Raw genomic sequence first — 20,445 nt, forward strand, 5'->3', positions numbered from 1 at the left:
TCACCTTTCATTGAAGAGTCTTGAAAATCTGTATAATTGAGATGAGAATTCAAACATTCCCAACCACTTAGAAGAAAGCAAATTGTGAAAAGACAAAGGTAGAACCAAGGCAACCCAGGAACTAAACTCATAATACACACTTCTCAAGAAAACCTCACCAGAGTTCTCAAAGTCTACAGAGATGGTGTTCCTACCATCTTTTGTACTGGAGAACAACTTTTCTGCTCACAATTCTTGTTTTTCGTTGCTGTCATCTTCTAAAGTGTCAGAATCATCCTCATAAATAGAGGTTGACCTCCCAGATCGTTCTTCATAAATTTCTTCATTCTTGGCAATTATTTTTTGCCTATAAAGAAAGAGAAGATGTATCACTATAGACTCAAAGGGTAGAAGGGCCTCTACGATATCTGGGGGGAGAGAAACATGGTTTCATTCCTTCACTAGGGGACATCGCACACATTACTTGCAGTGGTTTTGAATTTAGTGAGATATGATATTTATGTTACCAAATTCCCAGATGAGGAATATTCTTCTGAGGGGAAACAGAGTATGCCATCCCAAAATATGCTACCTTGCATATTGATTAGTTTGAATTAAAGTTACTTAAGCCAACAGCCAGTACAAGAAAGATACTCTGACCCTCCTTTGTCCCCCTGAAAGCAGGAAATAAAATTACCCGCCCTACACAAGAAGGTAAAGAGACATGCTTCTCACCAGAAACAGGGAATTTAGGGCCGAGGGGGCTGTATGAACAGACCTTGTTACTTCCTCACTCATTTACCACCCCGAGCCCAAACTCCTTTGTCTTGTCAATTCTTTACAGATTTATTGTCTTTTTGTCTAAAAGGTATAAAAGCTGCCCACTTTGGCCACTTCTTTGAGTCTCATATTTTTATGTGCTCCTGTACATTCAAAATTTAATTTGTTTTTCTCCTGTTAATCTGTCTCATGTCAATTTAACTATTAGACCAAACAACCTACAAGGGAAGAAGGGAAAAGCTTTACTCTCCTATACCACCAAATCAGTGCAATGAATCACTTGTCTTTATTAAAATACTGACCAAAATTTATCTCAGTGATTTAAAATGCATCTTCAGGTAACAGTATAATTTCTGACCTGAAGTTGATTTCCACAAGAAATAAATGCAGCTGTATCTAAGTGTAAAGCACCGACACCTAAACCCCTAAACTCTCAGGGGACACGGTAAAAACTCGGAGCTCACATGTGTTGTCATGACAGTTTCCAATCATTCATTCAACAAGTATTTATTATACATCTACTATGGATTCCAAGCATATGACATTCTGGAAAAGGCAAGACTACAGAGACACTGAAAAGATCAGTAATTGCCGGGAGTTGGGAGGGGAAGCCAAGCATGAATAGGTGAAGGGCAGAGGACTTTAGGGATTTAAAATATATACACAGAACTGAATAAACTCAGAGACCCTCAGATAAATTTCATGTGCCGTTTTACGTTAAAACTAAGATGTAGGTAAGAGAGAGGAGTCTAGACACATTCCCGACACCACTTCAGATGAACTGTCTGACCTTCGCAGGTGATTTCTGTGGCCTGGCTCTGAGTGAGTATCTCCCTCCTGAAAGTCCCTGTGCCTTGACCTTATCAGGGAATACCTGGGTTCATCTTCATCTATTCCTCACCCAAACTCCCTCCCACTTTCTTTTTTTTTTTTTTTTTTTAAAGATTTTATTTATTTATTTGACACAGAGAGAGAGAGAGGAATCACAAGCAGGCAGAGTGGCAGGGAGCGGCAGAGGGAGAAGCAAGCTTCCCGCGGAGCAGGGAGCCCGATGTGGGACTCGATCCCAGGACTCTGGGATCGTGACCTGAGCCGAAGGCAGACGCTTAACGACTGAGCCACCCAGGCGCCCCTCCCTCCCACTTTCTAAGGATAACTCAGCCATATCTTTTTGAGCAGCGTCCTTCATACCTTAGATGAATGTTTTCTTCTGTCAGAAGCTGTATGGTATATTTAAACTTTTCTTCAGCTTCAGCAAGCTTGATCTGGAACATTTTCTCCAGATTTCCCACAGTAGCTTTCTGAAGGACATATAAATTTTAATAGCCATCTTTCCCAAACCAGAGTCACCCAGAGCAGAGCTACATGGTAGAGCTGCCCAGAGACCTGGATTCCTCTGCACAACTCCCATCCCCACTCCAGCCAGGACTTGCCTCTCTCTGAAGTTCCATCTGGGTTTGGTAGAGGGTTGTGTTAAGTGTTTCTAGGATAACAGCTTGTGTATTCAACTCTTCCTCCATGACCTGTGTAAGAAGAAACTGTTTCAGGACAACATGACAATATCTACCCATTTATTCTCTTCTGCAGGGCACCTGGACTAGAAGGTGAAGCGTCAACTTTAGCAACTCTTTACACTGTTCAGTCACTTCACCCTGTTAATTCTACCTCCTGTATGTCTTGCCCATCTATACTCCCCTCTGCAGACTCACTATCACTGTCTCAGATCCAGCCCTCACCGGGGCTTGCATGGGTCGTCACAATAGCTACCGATCACTCATTCATTAAACAAATACTTATTATTGGAAAAAGCAAAACTACAGAGACAGTAAAAAGAGGAGTGATTGCCAGGGGCTGGGAGGGGAAGCAAGGGATAAATAGGTGGAGGACAGAGAACATTTAGGCAAAGACACTACTCTGTATGATACTGCAATGGTACGGGGCACGCTGCATTTGATGCATTCGACAAAACCTATAGAGTGTATAACACAAAGAGTGAACCCTAATGTAAACTACGGACTTGAGTTAAAAGGGATGTATCAATAATGGTTCATCAACTGTAGCAAAAGTACCACACTAATGTAAGACGTTAATAATAGAGAAAATTGTATGTTTGTGTTGGGGGAGGATATGAGGAATCCCTGCACTTTCTGCTTAATTTTTCAGTAAACCTAACATTGCTCTAAAAAAAAATAGTCTTTTAATTAGGAAAAAAAAAAAAGCCCCTCCTGTTGTAGGCACCAGGAGTATTATGATGAACAAGAAAAATATAATTCCTACTCTTATGGATGTACATTCTAGTGAGGGGGATGGAAAAAATTAAATAAAAGTTAATAAAATAATTACAATAATAAATTTAAAACAAAGCAAGGATAAGATAGAAGATGCAGTGTAAGTGCAGGGAAGGGACAAATGTGGAATTTACATTAGATAGATGCTGAAGAGACTATAAGAATGAACCAGATGGGTCTCTGCTTTCAGGTGTCAGCTCCGTTTAACTCCTACATGTCCTCAGAGCTCTTCCCATGGGATAAGCATCCTCCCAAGATGTATAGACTAGAGAGGTACCATCACTTACTGCAACCACATTGTACAAAGCACTGTACCAACTCACTTAGCATTCTTTTATTCACTTATTCACTCAAAAAATCAATTGGTAGTCACTGAATGTCTTGATGTGCCAGGCATGTTCTAGAAACTGGAGATTAGTGGTAGAGAAAACAGACAAAAATCTCTGCCTTCATTGAGTTTATCAGGTTAGACAATTATAAATCTGTATAGAAAAATAAAACAGGGAAAAGGAAGTGTTGGGTGGGTTGTTAAGCCTTTAAATAGAGTGGCCCCTCAGAAGTGGCATCTAAGCAAAGACCAGAAAGAGGTAAGGAAGTTAGTCATGTGGATATCTGGGAAACAGCTTCCTAGGAAGACAGAATGTCAACTGCAAAAACCTCAAAGTAGAGGATCCTGGTGTGTTAAAGAAACAGCAAGGGGTCCAGTGCCACTGGGGTAGCATGATGGAGGAGGAGAAGATGTAGAAGGAGATGAGGATGGGGGAAAGAACCACGAGCATGGAGCAGGTAGAACAATCCTCAGGGTCAACACAGGACTGGGAATAGTTATATTCCCACAAGCCAGAGTACACAGAGTATTGGGTAGACTACTCAAAAGGGTATTATCTCTGTGTGTGTGGGGGATTAGCCTTAGACCAAAGACTGCTTTAATTCTGCCTAACAAAGCTTAAAGGTAAGGCTTGAAAATATCAAACTGTTTCTAAGTAACTTAATGGCATCCCAGAACAAAGTACAACTATATTTAAAGAATACAAAGATATTCAGCACCCAAAAAGTTAAACTTCACAATGGTGGTTGTCCAATAAAAAATTACCAGGCATGCAAATAAGTGAGAAAATATGGCCACAAATGAGGAGCAAAGTCAATTAATAGAAACAGATCCAGAAAGGAATGGTAGAATTAGAAGACAAGCTCAATAAAGCAGTTATTATAATACACTGGGTCTTCCTTGTTCCTTGTTTTGACCGATCCCTCTACCATGCAGGACACTGAGGTCTGTTTACCCAACAACGATGAAGTCTTGCCTAATCTCTAAGATATCATTCCACGATTTTATAACGGCTAGTCTTTTCCCAAACATGTCCATTCTGGATTCAAGTTAAATTCTCTGTGAAAGAAAACCATGGGTTTGAACAGTTTCCCTTCAGGTGTCTCCCACATGAAGTGCCATAATTTGTCCCAGAAGAACAGAATTCTTTGAAGAAACTGTTGGACATGAGGCACACTCAGAATCTTAAGGAGAGGCTTGGAGTTAGAGTTCCCGGGGGCAGTATTGTAATTTTTAGAGCTTAAAGGAAGAATTTGGTATTTCAGAAGTCAAGACTCTTGTGGTTTGAGCCTTACTAGAAATGGAAGGCATTTGACACTGACAATCACAAGCATATTGCTTATATATTTCTTCAAATCGCTCTAAAAAGATGCTAAGGGCTTTGTTTTACAGATGACTTTGTATTATAGTTCTAAAGTTCTTTTTGACCTGTTGAATCCAGCAAACTCAGCTTTAGGGCCTCCCCCCATCCTTTTTTTTGGTTTTGGAAAATTATCATAGATTCCATTTTTTGGGAGTACATAATTTTATTGATGCATTTGTAAGATGCTAATTCCACAGGAAAAATGAAAAAACTTACCTGTTTGGTCTTTCTTAGCTCCTCTAATTGTAAGGTATCCTTTTCATGTTGTTTCAGTAGCTCCTAAAAATAATTTTATTTGGAAAGGGTCAGCACTGGGGTTTCTAGTACTTGTTTCAGAGAATTAAGAAAGCCAGAATAGGATTCTGGAATACCATATTCACCAAAGTTTAGATATTGGTATAATGAAGCACACATTATAAACTAATGACATGACATGTTGAAGTTAAATTTTGAAAATCTTACTTATGTGCAACCTTGGTAGGGTTACTATTGTTGAATATTGTTAACATTGTTGAATATTCTGTTCTGCCACAGATTGATCTTTATATTCAGTACAATTCCAGTCAGAATACTTTCTTGACAAACTAATTCTGAAATTTATATAGAAATGTAAGTGATATAGAAGAGCCAAAATAACCTTGAAAAACAAGAGCAAAACTGGATTTTTACTCCCTGATTTCAAACTATAGTAACTGAGACAATGGTTGTCTTGACCTAGGTATGGACAAAGAGTTCAATGGAATAGAATGGAAAAACTAGATATCTATACAGAAAAAAATGGCCTATGACCTCTACCTCACTCCATACATAAAAATTCTTCAAAATGGATCATAGAGGGGTGCCTGGGTGGCTCAGTCGGTTAAGCGTCTGCCTTCGGCTCAGGTCATGATCCCAGGGTCTTGGGATCGAGCTCTGCGTTGGGCTCCTTGCTCAGCAGGGAGCCTGCTTCTCCTCCTCCCTCTACCCCCCCCCTCCACTCATGCACGCTCTCTCTCTCTCTCTCTCTCTCAAATAAATAAATAAATAAATAAATAAAATATTTAAAAAGAAAACAAAACAAAATGGATCATAGAATCATAAAAACTAAAATTATAAAGCTTTTTTTTAGAATAGAAGATCTTCAAAAAATATAAAAATAAATAAAATAGAAGATCTTTGTATTCCTGGACTAGGCAACAATTTCATAGAAAGGACACAAAAAGCTGTAACTTTCCTGTAAAAAGGAAAAAATTAATAATTTGGCTTTCATCAAAATAAAAAACTTCTGCACATCAAAAGATAACATGAGCAAAATGAAGAGGCGAACTACAGGCGAGGAGACTGTTCGTGACACATGTACCTAACAGGGAACTTGTATCCACATTACATAAAGTGCTCCTACGTATCTATAATAAAGATAAACAATCTAAGTTTTTTCAAATGGCAAAAGACTTGAACCAGCATTTCACAAAAGAAGACATATAAATTGTCTGATAAGCATACAAAAAAATTGCCCAACATAATTAGTCACCAGGGAAACTAAAACTATAATGGAATATCACTTTATACCCATTGGAAGGGTCAAAATAAAAAGGATGCCAATACTAGTTGCTGATGATGTGGAGCAACTGGAATTCTCATGTTTAAGACGCAAGAGTGAAATGGCACAGCTACTGTGGAAAGTGCCTTGGCAATTTCTTTCTTTCTTTTTTTTTTTTAAAGATTTTATTTATTCATTTGAGACAGATACAGAGAAAGAGAGCATGAGCAGGGGGAGAGGCAGAGGGAGAGGGAGAAGCAGACTCTTCGCTAAGCAGGAAGCTGGACACGGGGCTTGATCGCGGCACCCTGGGATCATGACCTGAGCTGAAGGCAGACGCTTAACCATCTGAGCCGCCCAGGTGCCCTGGCTTGGCAATTTCTTATAAAGTTAAACCTATAACTACCCTAGAAACCAATAATAACACTGCTAGGTATACACCCAAAGGAAATGAAAAATTGTGTCCACAGAAATACTTGTACAAGGGTGTTTACAAAACCTTTATAAAATAGGGAGGACAACAAATGGAAACAACCTAAACCTCCAAAAACAGGAAAATGGTAAACACATTGTGGGATATTCCTACAAAGGGATGCTAATGGGCAATAAAAAGTAAGAAATTACTGATATAAACAACAAATGGATAAATTTCACAGACATTGTGTTGAGGAAAAAGAAGCTATATACAAAAGAGCATATACTGCATGATTCCATTTATATGAAGCTTAAAAACAGGTAAAATTAATCTATGGTGGGGGGCGCCTGGGTGGCTCAGTCGTTAAGCGTCTGTCTTCGGCTCAGGTCATGATCCCAGGGTCCTGGGATGGAGCCCCGCATCGGGCTCCTGCTTGTCGGGAAGCCTGCTTCTCCCTCTGCCACTCCCCCTGCTTGTGTTCCCTCTCTCGCTGTCTCTCTCTCTCTGTCAGATAAATAAATAAAATCTTAAAAAAAAACCCACAAAACTAATCTATGGTGGTAGGAATCAAAATAGTGGCTGTCTTGGGGCAAGTTTTGAGGGAGAGAGGGCTTAACTGGGAAGGAATACAAGAGTGATTTCTGGGTTGATAAAATGCTCTAGATCTTTACTTGGGTGTTAGTTACATGGATACGTACATTTGTCAAAACTCATCAAACTGTATACTTACGATCTGTGCATTTTGTTAATTGTAAACTATGCTTTCATGAGAAAGAGAGTGAGACACAGAGCAGCATTTACAGATTTATAGTCAGCGTCGCTGAAGAGAAAATAGGAGAGAGGAAAGGATGCTTGCGGATGATCAAATCTCTCCCCATTAGAGGAATTGCTCCTTCTTATTCAGATGTCTGAGCCCTCCGGACCCCAGAAGCACTAGCCACACTGCATAGAGTGCCCCATATCCTCATTACTGTCTTGCTCAGTTATAGTGAATGCCAGAAATGGGATTTGATTGGTGAAATTAGTGGTTTTTTAATTAGCATGATGATTGGAAATGGGCTCTTAAAAATGGAATATTCAAGGTAGATACTATTTTAGAGGCACAGTCCACTTTGCAGGAAAAGAGTACAGGAATCTAACAAAACCTGTAGGCTGCGCACTCAGGAATGGCGTCTAAGACTTAACTCCTAGATGGTCCTATGCTGCTTAGGAGGTGCCCTGGCTGCCTGAGGCTGACTCCAGGAGTTGCAGAATCCTATCCCTGTCATGCCTTTGTAGATACCTCCGATGAATCTTTCATGGACCTAAAAGCTCAGAGAGCTGGTGGTATAACCACTTGGGGCCTGCTTGCTAATGCAGGTTTGTTTAGTAAATGCCCATATGTCTGAGACCTGCTTTCACAATGACCTGGTAGCAGTATCAAGGTGGTGGGGGAGTGATGAACAGGAGGAGCTCACCCTCACCCCCTCTAACTTTGAGGTAGCTCCTCGTACTTACTCAGAGCTGTACATGACCAAACTTGCTTAGTTTAGTTTGCTCCACTGCTCTTTCTCTTCAGCTCCAGTCAAGGATGAGGAGGAACATTCAGAGACTGGGGTTGTGGCAAAATAGGGAATTTCGGGTTCTGTATGTGTTTAGCATTCTATTATTCCCCGTTAATTCAAATTTTCATTCCACCATAACCCTGTGGTAAGACCGTCTAGATAAAGACAGCAAGACTGCCAGTCCACTTGGATACATTTCCAGGGAAGCTGGGAAAGGAGGAATATGCCCACAAAGACAGAAAGCTCGCCTAATTACAGAGCCACCCCTGGGACCCGGATGTCTCAGCAAGGCTGCACCTTCAACCCCTCACGTGCATGGGGCCTAAGTTACCTCCTTCTCTCGAATGAAGTTCTCAAAGACGGCACTGTAGGAATCATTTATTTTCTTCTTTTCTTCTATTGACTCTAACTCAAACTTTTTTGTCATTTTATGTTCTGTGGAGGTGAGAAGAAATTACACGTATGAGGTAATGTGGGGAAAGCAGATGCGAAGGAAACTCCAAATGTTTGAAGATAATACAAATTCCACACTGGGTCAAACTCAAGGTCCTTTCAGCCTGGCGTTCGGCTTCTGACGTTTACCTGGAGTGTGAGAGTCAGGTGAACATGGCGGTGGTTTTCAGGGATGTCAGTCGTATGGGACTTACCCCAATGTCTCTGATTTTTCTGTGTATGTGTAATTTATTTTAGATCTCTTGCTTATTATTTTGTCCATTCTCACCGCCAAAGTAACCAGTATGCTTTCTTCGATATCCTTACCTTAAAATACAGCTCTTGGCTAATGTGATGCCTCCAGCATAAATATTTATCCTGTATTTAGCTCTGGGGTAGAGATAGGCTTAAACTGTTTCTGGGGCAGGGGATCCTGCCAACAGAGGCCCAATACCAAACAGGGGATAGTAGGGGGTAGAAGGAAGAGGTAAGGGGCTGACACAAATTTCTTCTGCAGCCTCATGGTGCTGGGGACGGATAGGGAGGCAACCTCTAGGCTCACAGGATGGGTCTGGGCTGAGCTACGCGGTGCACAGCTAAAATCTGCTTTTTCAAAACTGAGTGAACATCTTAACTTAGATTTTGACAACATGGAGTGAGTATAGTATGGGTAGCTAGAAGTCTGGAAGAAGACAGGGTCATGCTACACCAGGGTCCTAGCTAAAGCCTCAAATAGGTGCAGCTCCGCATTCCTTCCCTCAGCTTAATGCCAGGGTCTTCCCGCTGCCTCTGGCAGTCAGAGTCCCCAGTGGGGTGGCAATGGCCTTGAGGATCAACTTCCCCAGGGGGTTTCTGCATTTAAATGAGTAATTTGTTGAAATCAAACAAATCTGATACGAATTGGGTTGAGGCAGGATGTGGTACAAGTTTGTAGAGGCCCTACTCCTACCTCAACCAGTCCTCTAGGTCAGGGAGCAGAGTCTCCGTAAATTCGTCTCTCCTTTTTCCATTTATGAAGATGCTCAGTGTGGGTAGAAGGCTCATCTATAAATCACTTTCTATGATCCAAACTCTGTGCTAGGCGTTGGAAATATTAAAAATATAAAGTAATATATAAATGGATCAAATCAACATGTTGTACATTTTAAACATATGCAATGTTATATGTCAATTGTATCTCAAAGATTGAGATCCTTTTTGGGGTGGAGGATGTGGGAATCCAGAGGCTCTCAGTATAATCGGTTGTGCTGTCCCTCCCCCAACAAGTGAATATTTGAAACTCTAATTCAAGAACATCTTTTCTGGAACTTTGGGGTCACTTGCATCCACGTAACAAGTCAGCACTCCTACCGATGTCCCAGAGCTTGCTCCAGCCCGTGACGGCCAAACTTGGAGAGTGAGCTTTGGAAGGTATAGGCTTAGACCCTCAAGTGGCTGAACTTTATAAAGACTCCATCCTGGTTGTCACCTTCTTGAAAACTCCATGCACCTCTGATTCAGGAGTCCAGCCATGCGGCCGTCACCCTTAGTGGATCCAAGGCTGCCTTTCTAGTTGAGACCAAACTTAATGGCAGGTTTTTTCGGTGCACGTGCCATCAAAAAGACAGAAATTTCTGTACTCACTTTGCTGTAGCAGGATCTTTTCCCGCTCCAACTTCTCCTCCTTTTCCCATTCTGCCTTCTTCTTCGACCACTTGTCCTCCATTTCATCATAAATGCTGTCCTGTGGAGGCACAAAGGCACCATGAAGAAAAGGGTCCTGAAAAAGGCCACACACCAGCTCCAGGCACAGCCTGGGGCCCTTTGCAGCTTCCCTCACCTGGAAGGCTTGCTAGGAGGCCCTCTGTGGGCGGCTGGTGGCAGCAAATTCTAGCCCGGCCCACCTGCGAGCCTGCAGAACCCTCAAAGTCAAGGGCAAGCTCTGCCTGGTGTTTGTCCCACTGGAACTGGGTTTTCTTTGAGGACAGGTAGGATTCCCCTGTTGAAGATTCACATGTCAGCTCCCTGAATCATCAATCACTCATCAGTAGCCCATGGAGAAACAAGGGAAACGCCTAGTAGTTAATTTGAACACTTAGAAAACAATGGCATGTTTTTCAGAGTGTGTTTATTTTTCCTCAGCAAATCTAGCTTCCTTTGTGGTTGAGGTTAAATAAGCCTAACCCGATGCCAGTCCTATTGGTTGGCTCAGACTTCGTGGGAGTGGGACGTCAGGAGGAAGAAGGCCTAGAACCTGGATGCTGCCAGTAAGGTCTCAGGACCCTGACCCCCTTTGTTCCAGGTTAGCGGTACAAGTCACACTGGGGCCAAGCATCAGAGCTCATTTGTAATTGCTTGTGGCCATTTAGATAAAGTTCTCTCTCATCATTTGCAAGACTGGTGGGCAGATAGAGGTCAAACTCTCTGGAGAGGTCCAGCCTGAAGCAAACGTTAAGGCCTACCTAGGAAATTGGGGCATCCACCTGATGCTTGTCTTAGGCTTTGCTCTATGATGTCTTCCCTGACGTATCAAGATACATCTTGCAAAACAAGTTTTAGATGGAAGCTCAAAAGTGAAATTGTGGTAAATAGAATTTCAGAGGTGGTGCTGGTACTTAACTTGGTTTTCTTTTATACGGTGGTTAACTGTCCTTGTTTGTTTGAAACTAACTTGTGTCCTGGGTCTCTGAACATTCAATGCTAAAATCTGGAAAGTCCCAGGCAAACCATGAGCAGCTGGTCACAATAGGATGGGGGTTTGCTGCCTCAGCCTGTCCTGTCCATTCCTCTCCTCTCCACTCTCTCACCCTCCTAGGAAGAAATCATGGCCTGTTTCCCTGCAGCTCCAGCAGATTAACCAGTTTAAATGAAGGAGTTATATTCTGAGATGGCCAGAGCACCCCATGCTCTGCTTGTGGGGGGTGCAGGGATAGAGTTTTTTGGATGGTAATTTGGCCAAATGTATCAAAGGCCTTTAAAATGTTTATCCCTTTTTTTTTTTTTTTTTAAGATTTTATTTATTTATTTGACAGAGAGAGAGATAGCGAGAGCAGGAACACAAGCAGGGGGAGTGGGAGAGGGAGAAGCAGGCTTCCCGCCGAGCAGGGAGCCCGATGTGGGACTCGATCCCAGGACCCTGGGATCATGACCTGAGCCGAAGGCAGATGCTTAACGACTGAGCCACCCAGGCGCCCCAATGTTTATCCCTTTTGACCCAGCACTCCACTAAAATCAAAGAAGTTCCCAAGTACAAACACTAAGAGTGGTTGTCTTGGGGTGGTGATTATTCTTTCTTTTTTGTTGTTGTTGTTGTAGTTGGTTTTTGTATTTCCATTTTCTAAAAAACAATGAGCAGGTATGACTTTTGTAATCACAAACATATTTTTCAATGGGCTTCTTTGGTGTCTGAGAGACTGACTTGTCACACATGGAAACCACCACAGTCCACAGTTCACTCTTCTCCCTGGGTGTACTCAGTGTTACCTAGGTCCGAGGATGCTGGGAATCTCAGGACATGATTTTCTGGGCAAGAGTTCTAGACTTAGCCCACTGTTATCAGCCAGGAATGAGCCTTGCCTCTTTTACTTTCATAATCCACCAAGGAGCTCTGAATCTCACCTGATACATATGAAACATATTCTTCAAATACTTATATTCCTTTCCCATCTCATCTGGACAAAAGGAAAACAACAGGGTCATCATTATTCCTCTGAAATGCACGTTTTCAAAGTCAAGTATGAGCTCTCATGTATACCTTTTCCACCTCAAACTCATCCTCTACGTGTTAAAACCATCTTGTACCTACGAATCACTCTGGAAGCTTATTAGAAATCCAAATGCCTGTGCTGCCCACCCCCCACCCCGGCCAAACCTACTGAATTTTGGTCTCAGAGAAGAGGCCCAATATCTGTGGATAATATGCTTTTTAGGTGATACTGATGCGCACCAAATGTGAGAACTAATCCCTGGGGGGAAAAGAGGCACAAAACTTTGTAGTATGCATCTGCTTCTCTCTTTTTAAAATAATGTTTCCTAGTGTACATTGATTTTGAAAATGATAAATGTTCTCTTTAGAAAATTGGAAAATCAGCAAGCTATAAATACCATCTTTTAAAAATGTAAGGCAAAGGAAAGAGAGAAGATTATAGAATTTCTCCTTCTCCCTGTAGAGATTAGTCTATAACCTCAGAATTCTGAAGGATATACACTTTGCCCTTCCCGAGGGTAGCATAAATAATGAGATAAACGGCCAACACAACCCTAATGTATTATAAGGCCATACAAATCATAGTGTGTCCATTAAAATATAATGAAACACCATCATTTTACAGGTGAGGTAACTTGCTGAATTATAATAGTATATTTATAGAATTAAAAAATATATTTTAAAAAGTGCTTTCACAATCTTATCTCTCTGATGGAGGCAGGTATTATTGTTCTCAATTCTTAGATGGGATAAATGAGATTAAGGGACTTGCTCAGATCCCAACACTTGGCCACAGGCCAGTCTATCTCCTGGGTGTAGGAAGGACATTGGTGACGTGGTTTCCCTGTTTGCAGTTTCATTCTCAGTCACTCCCCTTCCCTGAGCTTTAGGAGGACATCTGGAAAGCTTAGCCACAGCTCATCCACCACCATGGTCAGCCTCTCGCCCTTCACCAAGGTCATTCTCCCCAGTCCAGACAGTACCTAGTTTTTCTTGGGCAGCCAGCTTCTCTGCCTTCAATGATGCTTTGTAGTTGTTCTCCAACTGACTGAGCTCTGCTGCGTGAGCCTCTTTGAGCTCCCTGTGTGACCCGGGGAAAAGGCTACAGTCATCAATCAGTGAAAAGAAGTCCAGAGCTGAGCTGAGCTGTTACACTCAGCGGATCCTACTCACACAGGAAGCTGTGGGCAGCCTGCAGGGCCCTCGCTTCCTGATGCGTTTCTCCTGGCATTCACCCAGAAGAAGGTGAGAAGACTGGTTTTTACCAACCATTATTTGAATGGAGCCAGTAGGGGCCATGACTCCCTGCTAAGAGCACAGTCTTTGCTTATGGCTGTCTTGGGAAACTGTGGGCTGTATTAGCATCCAGGATAATTTTAGAGCCCAAGGTCTCTCTCTCATTTTAAAGATTTATTTATTTATTTGGGGGGGCGTAGCAGTGGGAGAGGGAGAGAGAGAATCCCAAGCAGACTCCCCATTGAGCACAGAGCTTGGTGCAGGGCTCGATCCCACCACCCCAAGAGCATGACCCCAGCTGAAAGCAAGTCAGTCGCTTAACTGACGGAGCCACCCAGGTGCCCCGAGCCCAAGGTCTCTTTAACCTCCATTCCAGGAGGCAGAAGCTGGCAGTGTTCAAGTTGAGGGAAGTGAGAGGCTGTCTGAGCGGCCAAGCCAAGAGAAGACATGGAGGAACATGAGATGCGTATTAGTAAGTGGCCAAAGCCAATCCACAAAGCCTCCATACCGTACAACCCCAGCTGTATGACATTCTGGGTAAAGCACAGCTATGGAGACAGTAAAAAGATCAGTGGTGGCCAGGGGCTATGGGGGAGGGAGGGATGAATGCGCAGAGCACAGAGGATCTTTAGGGCAGTGAAACTACTCTGTATGATCCAATAATGGTGGACACTGTCAATATACATTTGTCAAAACCCATAGAATATACACCACCAAGAGTGAACCCTAATGTAAACTAGGAACTTTGGGTGATAATAATGCATCCATGTAGGGTCATCAGCGTAACAAAGGCACCACAGGGCTGCAGGAAGATTACTCAGCTTGTGGGAGGGTGGGCTCAGGCTGTCTACGGCCATTCTTTGTACTTTATGTTCTATTTTACTATGAGCCTTAAATTGCTCTGAAAAAATAATGAGATCTATTATAAAACAAATAAGTTACTCATTATTTTTTGAAAGCAAGGCTATGACTCAACCATGTGTACTTCTTTCCGCCAGGACTCCTGAGGCGGTTCCGGTGCCCAGCTCCTGGGGGCTTTGTAGGTTTCCTCACCCACAAGACAATACACCTCCGTTTACTTCCCCTCGCCTTGTCTTTGTGACTCTGCTGCCCCTCCCATACCTTCTTCCCATTCTGCCCACATCCTGGGAGCAGCCAAGGAAAGTAGAAACGACAGAACAAAAAAAAAAAAGAGAGAGAGAGAGAAAGAGGGGGAGGAAGTAGAGAGGCAGGGGAAATGGGAGGAGGCGCCTGGGCTGAGAACAACAGTTGTTTACCACAGAACTCTCATAAAGAACAAAAAATGGCTCTCCGCAGCAATCACCAAAAAAAAAAAAAAAGGAGATTATAATTGAAAGGAAATGATGGGATGAGAAAGTGCAACGCCAGGAACAACCTTCTCTGGGCTACATTTGGGTGGCTTCAAATCAAACCGCCCTGCCCATTTCCCCCACCTGTGCCCACCCAGCTCCATTTGGCACCGTCTGAAATCCCAGTGAACTGACATCCCTCCCACAGGGAAGCAGGAGCCTTAGGGCTTGTCCAGAAAGCATACCTGTTCTTGTTTTCGAAGTTCTCCTGCATCTCAGCACAGTGGAGAGCCATTTCCTCGGAGAGCTGGAAACAAGGCCAGCATTAACAATATAGGATGGAGGACCCCACTCCCATGCAAGCTGCAATTTCTGAGAAGCCTTCCCATTCACGGGGTATGCCGTGCCCCTCCGCCTCCCCTGTTTGTGTTCGGCAGTCCCAGAGAGCACATCGCTACTGAAGAGCAGGCCTGCTGGAAAGTGACCTTCACAAGTGGGTTTCAATAAGCACAGGCAAGTGGGGCGTGGTAGAGGCTGTTTTTGAGCATTGCTCAGGTTTATCACTCCAGACCAGGCCAGCAGGCACCCCTGCTTGAGGTGGGGAAGAAGAGACTGTGATTAAACAGATGGTAAAATCTAAAGGAAGTGTCACCAAAATCCCCAGGAAACACGGAGTGCGCAAGCTGACATCAGCAGATTCCAAAGTAGGCTTTGGCAATTTTAACAGCAACAGGAAGTGGGTACTGAAGGCTTCTGGGCAGATTTTGGACCACGGTGGATGCATTAACCACACTGTTGCCATGAGGAAGAGCCTTAGCACTCTCTGAAGTTCAACTAGCCACAGCAAGCCCAAGGGGAAATGGCCGGCACCCCCTGGTGTGGTGAGTTTGTGGCAATGAACACACTGGAAGCCCCTGAAGAACTCCTGGAAATTGAGTTAGCTCCCACGAGTAAAGTGCTTGGTGTCTTGCCTGGAACATAGCAGCTGATCTGAAAACGCTGGTCTTTCCCCCACCCATAGAGATGTCAGCTAACTCAAGGATCACTCACCAATTTCTGGGCAGACTGATGGTCTCTGTTCATTTGCTCAATGATCACGGTCAGCTCTGAGATCTGCTCTTCGAGGTCAGTAATGATATCAGTCCTACAGGACAAATCATCCTTCCATCACCCACAGAGTTTCCATCCCGTGCCAGTCAGGCACCTCCTGGTCTGTGACTGTCCCTGGCAGGGAGCAGGTGAGGGCCAGGCCATGTTCTGCACTGGCTGCATCATCATGGGGCTGGGGGCCAGGGTGGAAGGGTAGTCTGGGAGAGGGAGTTGGGCAGCAGGGTGGTTGAGCCTCAGACCCAGCCCTTTTGGGTAAGCTAGCCTGAAGTGGGGGGAGGGGTAGTAGGGTGGAGGAGTGGATTGGTTACCTGCTGAATAGAAAGGAAAATGTCAGAAATCTGTGAGGGTTTGACTTTGATTCAGTAATGACAGTTGAAATGGAGGAGGAAGAATTCAGAGGATTGGGAAATGGGAAGGTGGGGGATGGGATCGAGGCTGACAGTGAATCATAGACGAGGAATTGTTCAGACACAGGACGAAGAGGGGATTTCAGAGCATGGCTTTCAGAATAGATAACGATTGTTCTGCGTTTCCAGGTCTGAAGCCTCCATGATGTCTGGAAGTTATTTAGCTCTATTTGGTTGAGCTGGAGTAGACAGGGCAGCGGGCGGAGCTGTGTGTGGGGCAGCAGAGATGAGGTCCTCCATTCAAGAGGGCGAGGAAACGAGAGAGAGAATGTAGGAGGAGTTAGGGAGGGAGAGACATGAATGAGAGATCTAGGAGTTAGCATGGAAAAAGACGCGAGAACTGACTTTCTAGGGCATTGGAGGATCGAGTGGGTAGGACCTGAATGATAGAGAGGATGGCACTGGGGGGGGACTCAGCCAGAGTCTTCCACACTGTGCCTCCCAGAAGCATGAACTGAGTGATCTTTGGGCATAATGAGAAAGAGATGCATCTCAGCCCCCAGAAACCCTGACTTCACTCTTACTTTTCACCTTCCAAATTCAGACTATACTATTTTATGCATATTTCATCTGTTCATCACTCTAGGAAAAATTGCTTTCCTTTAGTACAAACTATACTACACCCGGTCATTTTCCAGATCAGCTTCCTGATTTGACCTTCATCCTGTCTCGAATGGGATCAGGTAGAGAGGTGGGCGGGGAGAGGAGCTCACGGGGAGGAGGAGTGAAGTGGCCTTGCACTACCTTCAGAACAGGGCCTCGGTGGACTGGGCATGGAAGTTAGGGGCTTCTCCTTGAGGCCAGGCCTAGCGCAGTGGGGATAGCTCGGAGGAGCTGGATATATAGGTCCAAGGATATTACCTGGAAATTTTGATTCTGTCCACGATCTCTGATTTCGACCGCTTTTTCTTATCAAACATTTCATCTCCCAAGGTGACGTAAATCTGCTCCCTATTTCGAATGAGGCGATAGCCAGGTGACACATTTATCACTTCCTGGGCATCAAGGTGGAAGGTGAGATAATCTTGCGGACTTGGAGTGCTGAGATTCCTCTAAATCTTTCACTAGAGTGCTACTCACATCTTAAACAAAAGCCGGGTAGGATTCCAGAGCCCCCGTCTCTCCTGCGCCCTCCCCCAGATACCACTCACCCTCATACCTCCAGCTCAGATGTCTCCCTGAGATCCAGTTGCAAGACTCAAGTGGTTCATGGATGTCCCCAAAGATCCCTCAAGCTCAACATGTGCAAAACTTAACTGCTGACGCCCCATTAGGCACTCTGCCCCAAGCCCTGTACCTCATCTGCGTTCTCCACATGGCCAGAGGCCGGGAGGAGGTCAGGTGCCATGGAAATTGCTCAGTTTTTGGAACGAGACAGGCCTGTGTTCAAGTCCTGGCTCTGCCCCCAACCACAGTTATTCAACGTCTGTGTGCCTCAGTTTCCGCATCAGGAAAGGAGAATAATAACTCTTCCTCTGAGGACTTTTGTGAGGAAAACCAAAATAACACGAGAAAATGTCTAGCACAGTCATGAAAACAAACAAACATACCTATTTTAGTCAGCTCTTCCTCTGTTCCCCACTAGATCAAAGTCAGGAATCTGGCAGGGTTCCCAGCTGGCGGGGACCAGGATGAGACCGTACCTTCTCGGGCTGTGCAGGACAGCCCTAGGCCCCACCAGCCCTGTCACCGTTATCTCCTAAATGTACCCCAGCCTCCTCTTCTCCTCTCCTCTCTCCATACTCCTGTCCCTGCCAGAGCCCGAGGCCCCCTTCACCGTTCTCTTTGGCTTGGGCCATACCTCCCCAGCTGGCCTCTCCGCCTGCATTCTGGCTTCCCAAAAGTTCATCATCCTCTCCATCTGGAGGGCAATTACATTTTTGTTTGTTTATTATTTTTTCCTGACTATTAGGGAACTGCATGATTTTTGTTTAAGGGGGGAAAAAAAAGAAAATAGATAAAAGCAGAAAGTAGTGAAAAGCATCAATAATATCCCATCAAATAATGTTTGTTTCTAGAAGGTAAATCTTACCTGGTGCTGGGCCTGCGTCAGACCTGTGAAGGCTCCCAGACACCAGAAGGATTAGGCCCAAACTCTTCGGCAGCTATCGAGATCCTTCTGGGTTTAGTCCCCATCTCTTTCTCCAGCAGGGTCCTGGCCCTGCTCCCCTTGAGCGCCCTGATGCCCCTCCCCGCCACATGTGTGGGCTCCCAAGTGTGGCAGCAGGATTCTGACATGTGGGCATGAGCTGGACCCTCGCCTGGACCTGGTTGCCCCGGCACACTCTCCTTGCCCTACACAAGGCAGTAGAGCGTGGCAATTAGACGCCCTCTCTCGCGTCTGGCTGACCTGAGTTCCAGCTTTTCTGCCACTTACCAGCTACGTTATATGCAGTAATTATAGCCCCTCCTCAGAGGATCATTGCAAAGATTCAATGAGGTAGGTACGTGTAAAAGGCCTATGCCCTCACACAGCAGGCACTCAATAAATGTTAGTCCCACGGTCCTCTTGCTGTTTTTACTCACATTAGGTAATGTGTCGCTCTCCTCTTGTTTTCCTAAATCGACTGTCACTCTGCAAGAGAAAGGCGTGCTCAGAAAGCACCCAGGGAGCAAGGAAACGGTCGAAGCTTAGAAGCTACACCCTGATCCCACCCATCTGTAAAAAGTGACATTACCAGGATGATCTCTGAGGCCCCTTTCAGCTCTCAAAGTGTTCTACTCAGGGACTAGGGAATGTTCAACGGTCCAGGGATCATTGGCATACAGATTGTGATCAAAAGGCAGGTAGTAAAAAAGTGGGGAATTGACTAATCACGCCTATTAGAACCACTCCTAAAATAAGAGCCAGCAGACTTGGCGTGAGAATCCAAAGGGCTCCCATGGTGCATAATCTCAAATGCACCCATGAGGGACATTTACATTGTCTTCACAAAAGCCTTTCTTATTTGCACCAGAAATTGGTGATATGGGACCTGAAACAGTCAGTGAAGTGAATTCAGGATAAGCAAATGGTTACTATTCTGAGATCCGGTGTTAATCCTGGTCATAATTAGTTGTTGTTTTCAGGTGCAGAAACATGAACATATCAGGTGTCCACATATCAAGAGTAGCTGTAAGGGAGCTCACCTGGAAGGTTGAAAGATTGGAATACGAGTAACAAGCTTCCGACATGCTGACAAGAATAGTTAGGCTTAGGTATATGAAGCCAGGGCCTCTTCCCTCTGCCTCAACACACACACACACACACACACACACACACACACACACACACACACACACACCCCACCCCGCCCCCACCCTCTACCCCTCCTTCAGGCAACTGCTGTGAAGAGAGACAACTGAAGCCTGCTTTAGGAGTTCCATTTTCCCCATGCTCAAACACAGTATCTTTAAGGGCGTGGAGTGGTTACCAGGATGAGATTCTTCCCAAGTCTGCTGGGTGTGGGGTGTAGGGTTGGGAGGATTTTTCCTGGTGGAGGCAGTTCCACCTGGGTTAATAAAGTCTGGTTTTGATCCTATATCTCCCACCCCGAAAAGGGGCCTCCAGAGAAGCATTGAAAACTCTCTTGAGAAAACCAGCCCAAGGATCTGTCAACTCCAGATACGACCACCAACCTTTTATTTTAACTGGCAAATACATTACTCTTTGTGATAAAAAATGGGCATGAATGCACAATATACACTAATAATACAATGGGGCTGGATGCCTGGGTGGCTCAGTCAGTTAAGTGTCTGCCTTCGTCTCAGGTCATGATCCCAGGGTCCTGGGATGGAGTCCTGCAGTGGGCTCCCTGCTCAGCGGGAAGTCTGCTTCTCCCTCTCCCTCTGCCGTTCCCCCTGCTTTTGCTCTCTCTCTCTCACTGACAAAAAAAAAAAAAAAATCTAAATTAAAAAAAGATAATACAATGGGACTTACATGTATTTAAAAGATTTAAATTTAAAGAATTTAAAAGAATTAAATTTAAAAGAATTAAAACCACTGGGGCGCCTGGGTGGCTCAGTTGGTTAAGCATCTGACTCTTGGTTTCAGCTCAGCCATGATCTTA

The 20,445-nt window shown here is 44.3% G+C and overlaps 1 protein-coding gene across 1 annotated transcript in view; it reads right to left on the bottom strand.

Annotated features, from left to right (window-relative positions):
• FLACC1 (flagellum associated containing coiled-coil domains 1) overlaps positions 1-20,445 on the bottom strand; it is a 42,603-nt gene that overhangs the window by 9,933 nt on the left and 12,225 nt on the right. Inside the window, exons 4-15 of the mRNA XM_078070029.1 lie at positions 18,845-18,971; positions 17,258-17,448; positions 15,930-16,023; positions 15,125-15,186; positions 13,317-13,414; positions 12,246-12,298; positions 10,272-10,371; positions 8,548-8,651; positions 4,955-5,017; positions 2,193-2,282; positions 1,951-2,060; positions 195-346 (exon numbers count right to left, since the gene is read on the bottom strand). Coding sequence (XP_077926155.1) covers positions 226-346; positions 1,951-2,060; positions 2,193-2,282; positions 4,955-5,017; positions 8,548-8,651; positions 10,272-10,371; positions 12,246-12,298; positions 13,317-13,414; positions 15,125-15,186; positions 15,930-16,023; positions 17,258-17,448; positions 18,845-18,971 — 1,213 coding nt within the window. The 3' untranslated portion in view covers positions 195-225. The remainder of the gene's footprint in view (positions 1-194; positions 347-1,950; positions 2,061-2,192; positions 2,283-4,954; positions 5,018-8,547; positions 8,652-10,271; positions 10,372-12,245; positions 12,299-13,316; positions 13,415-15,124; positions 15,187-15,929; positions 16,024-17,257; positions 17,449-18,844; positions 18,972-20,445) is intronic.

Source organism: Halichoerus grypus, chromosome 4 (genome assembly GCF_964656455.1).
Source record: "Halichoerus grypus chromosome 4, mHalGry1.hap1.1, whole genome shotgun sequence".
Lineage (NCBI taxonomy): Eukaryota > Metazoa > Chordata > Mammalia > Carnivora > Phocidae > Halichoerus > Halichoerus grypus.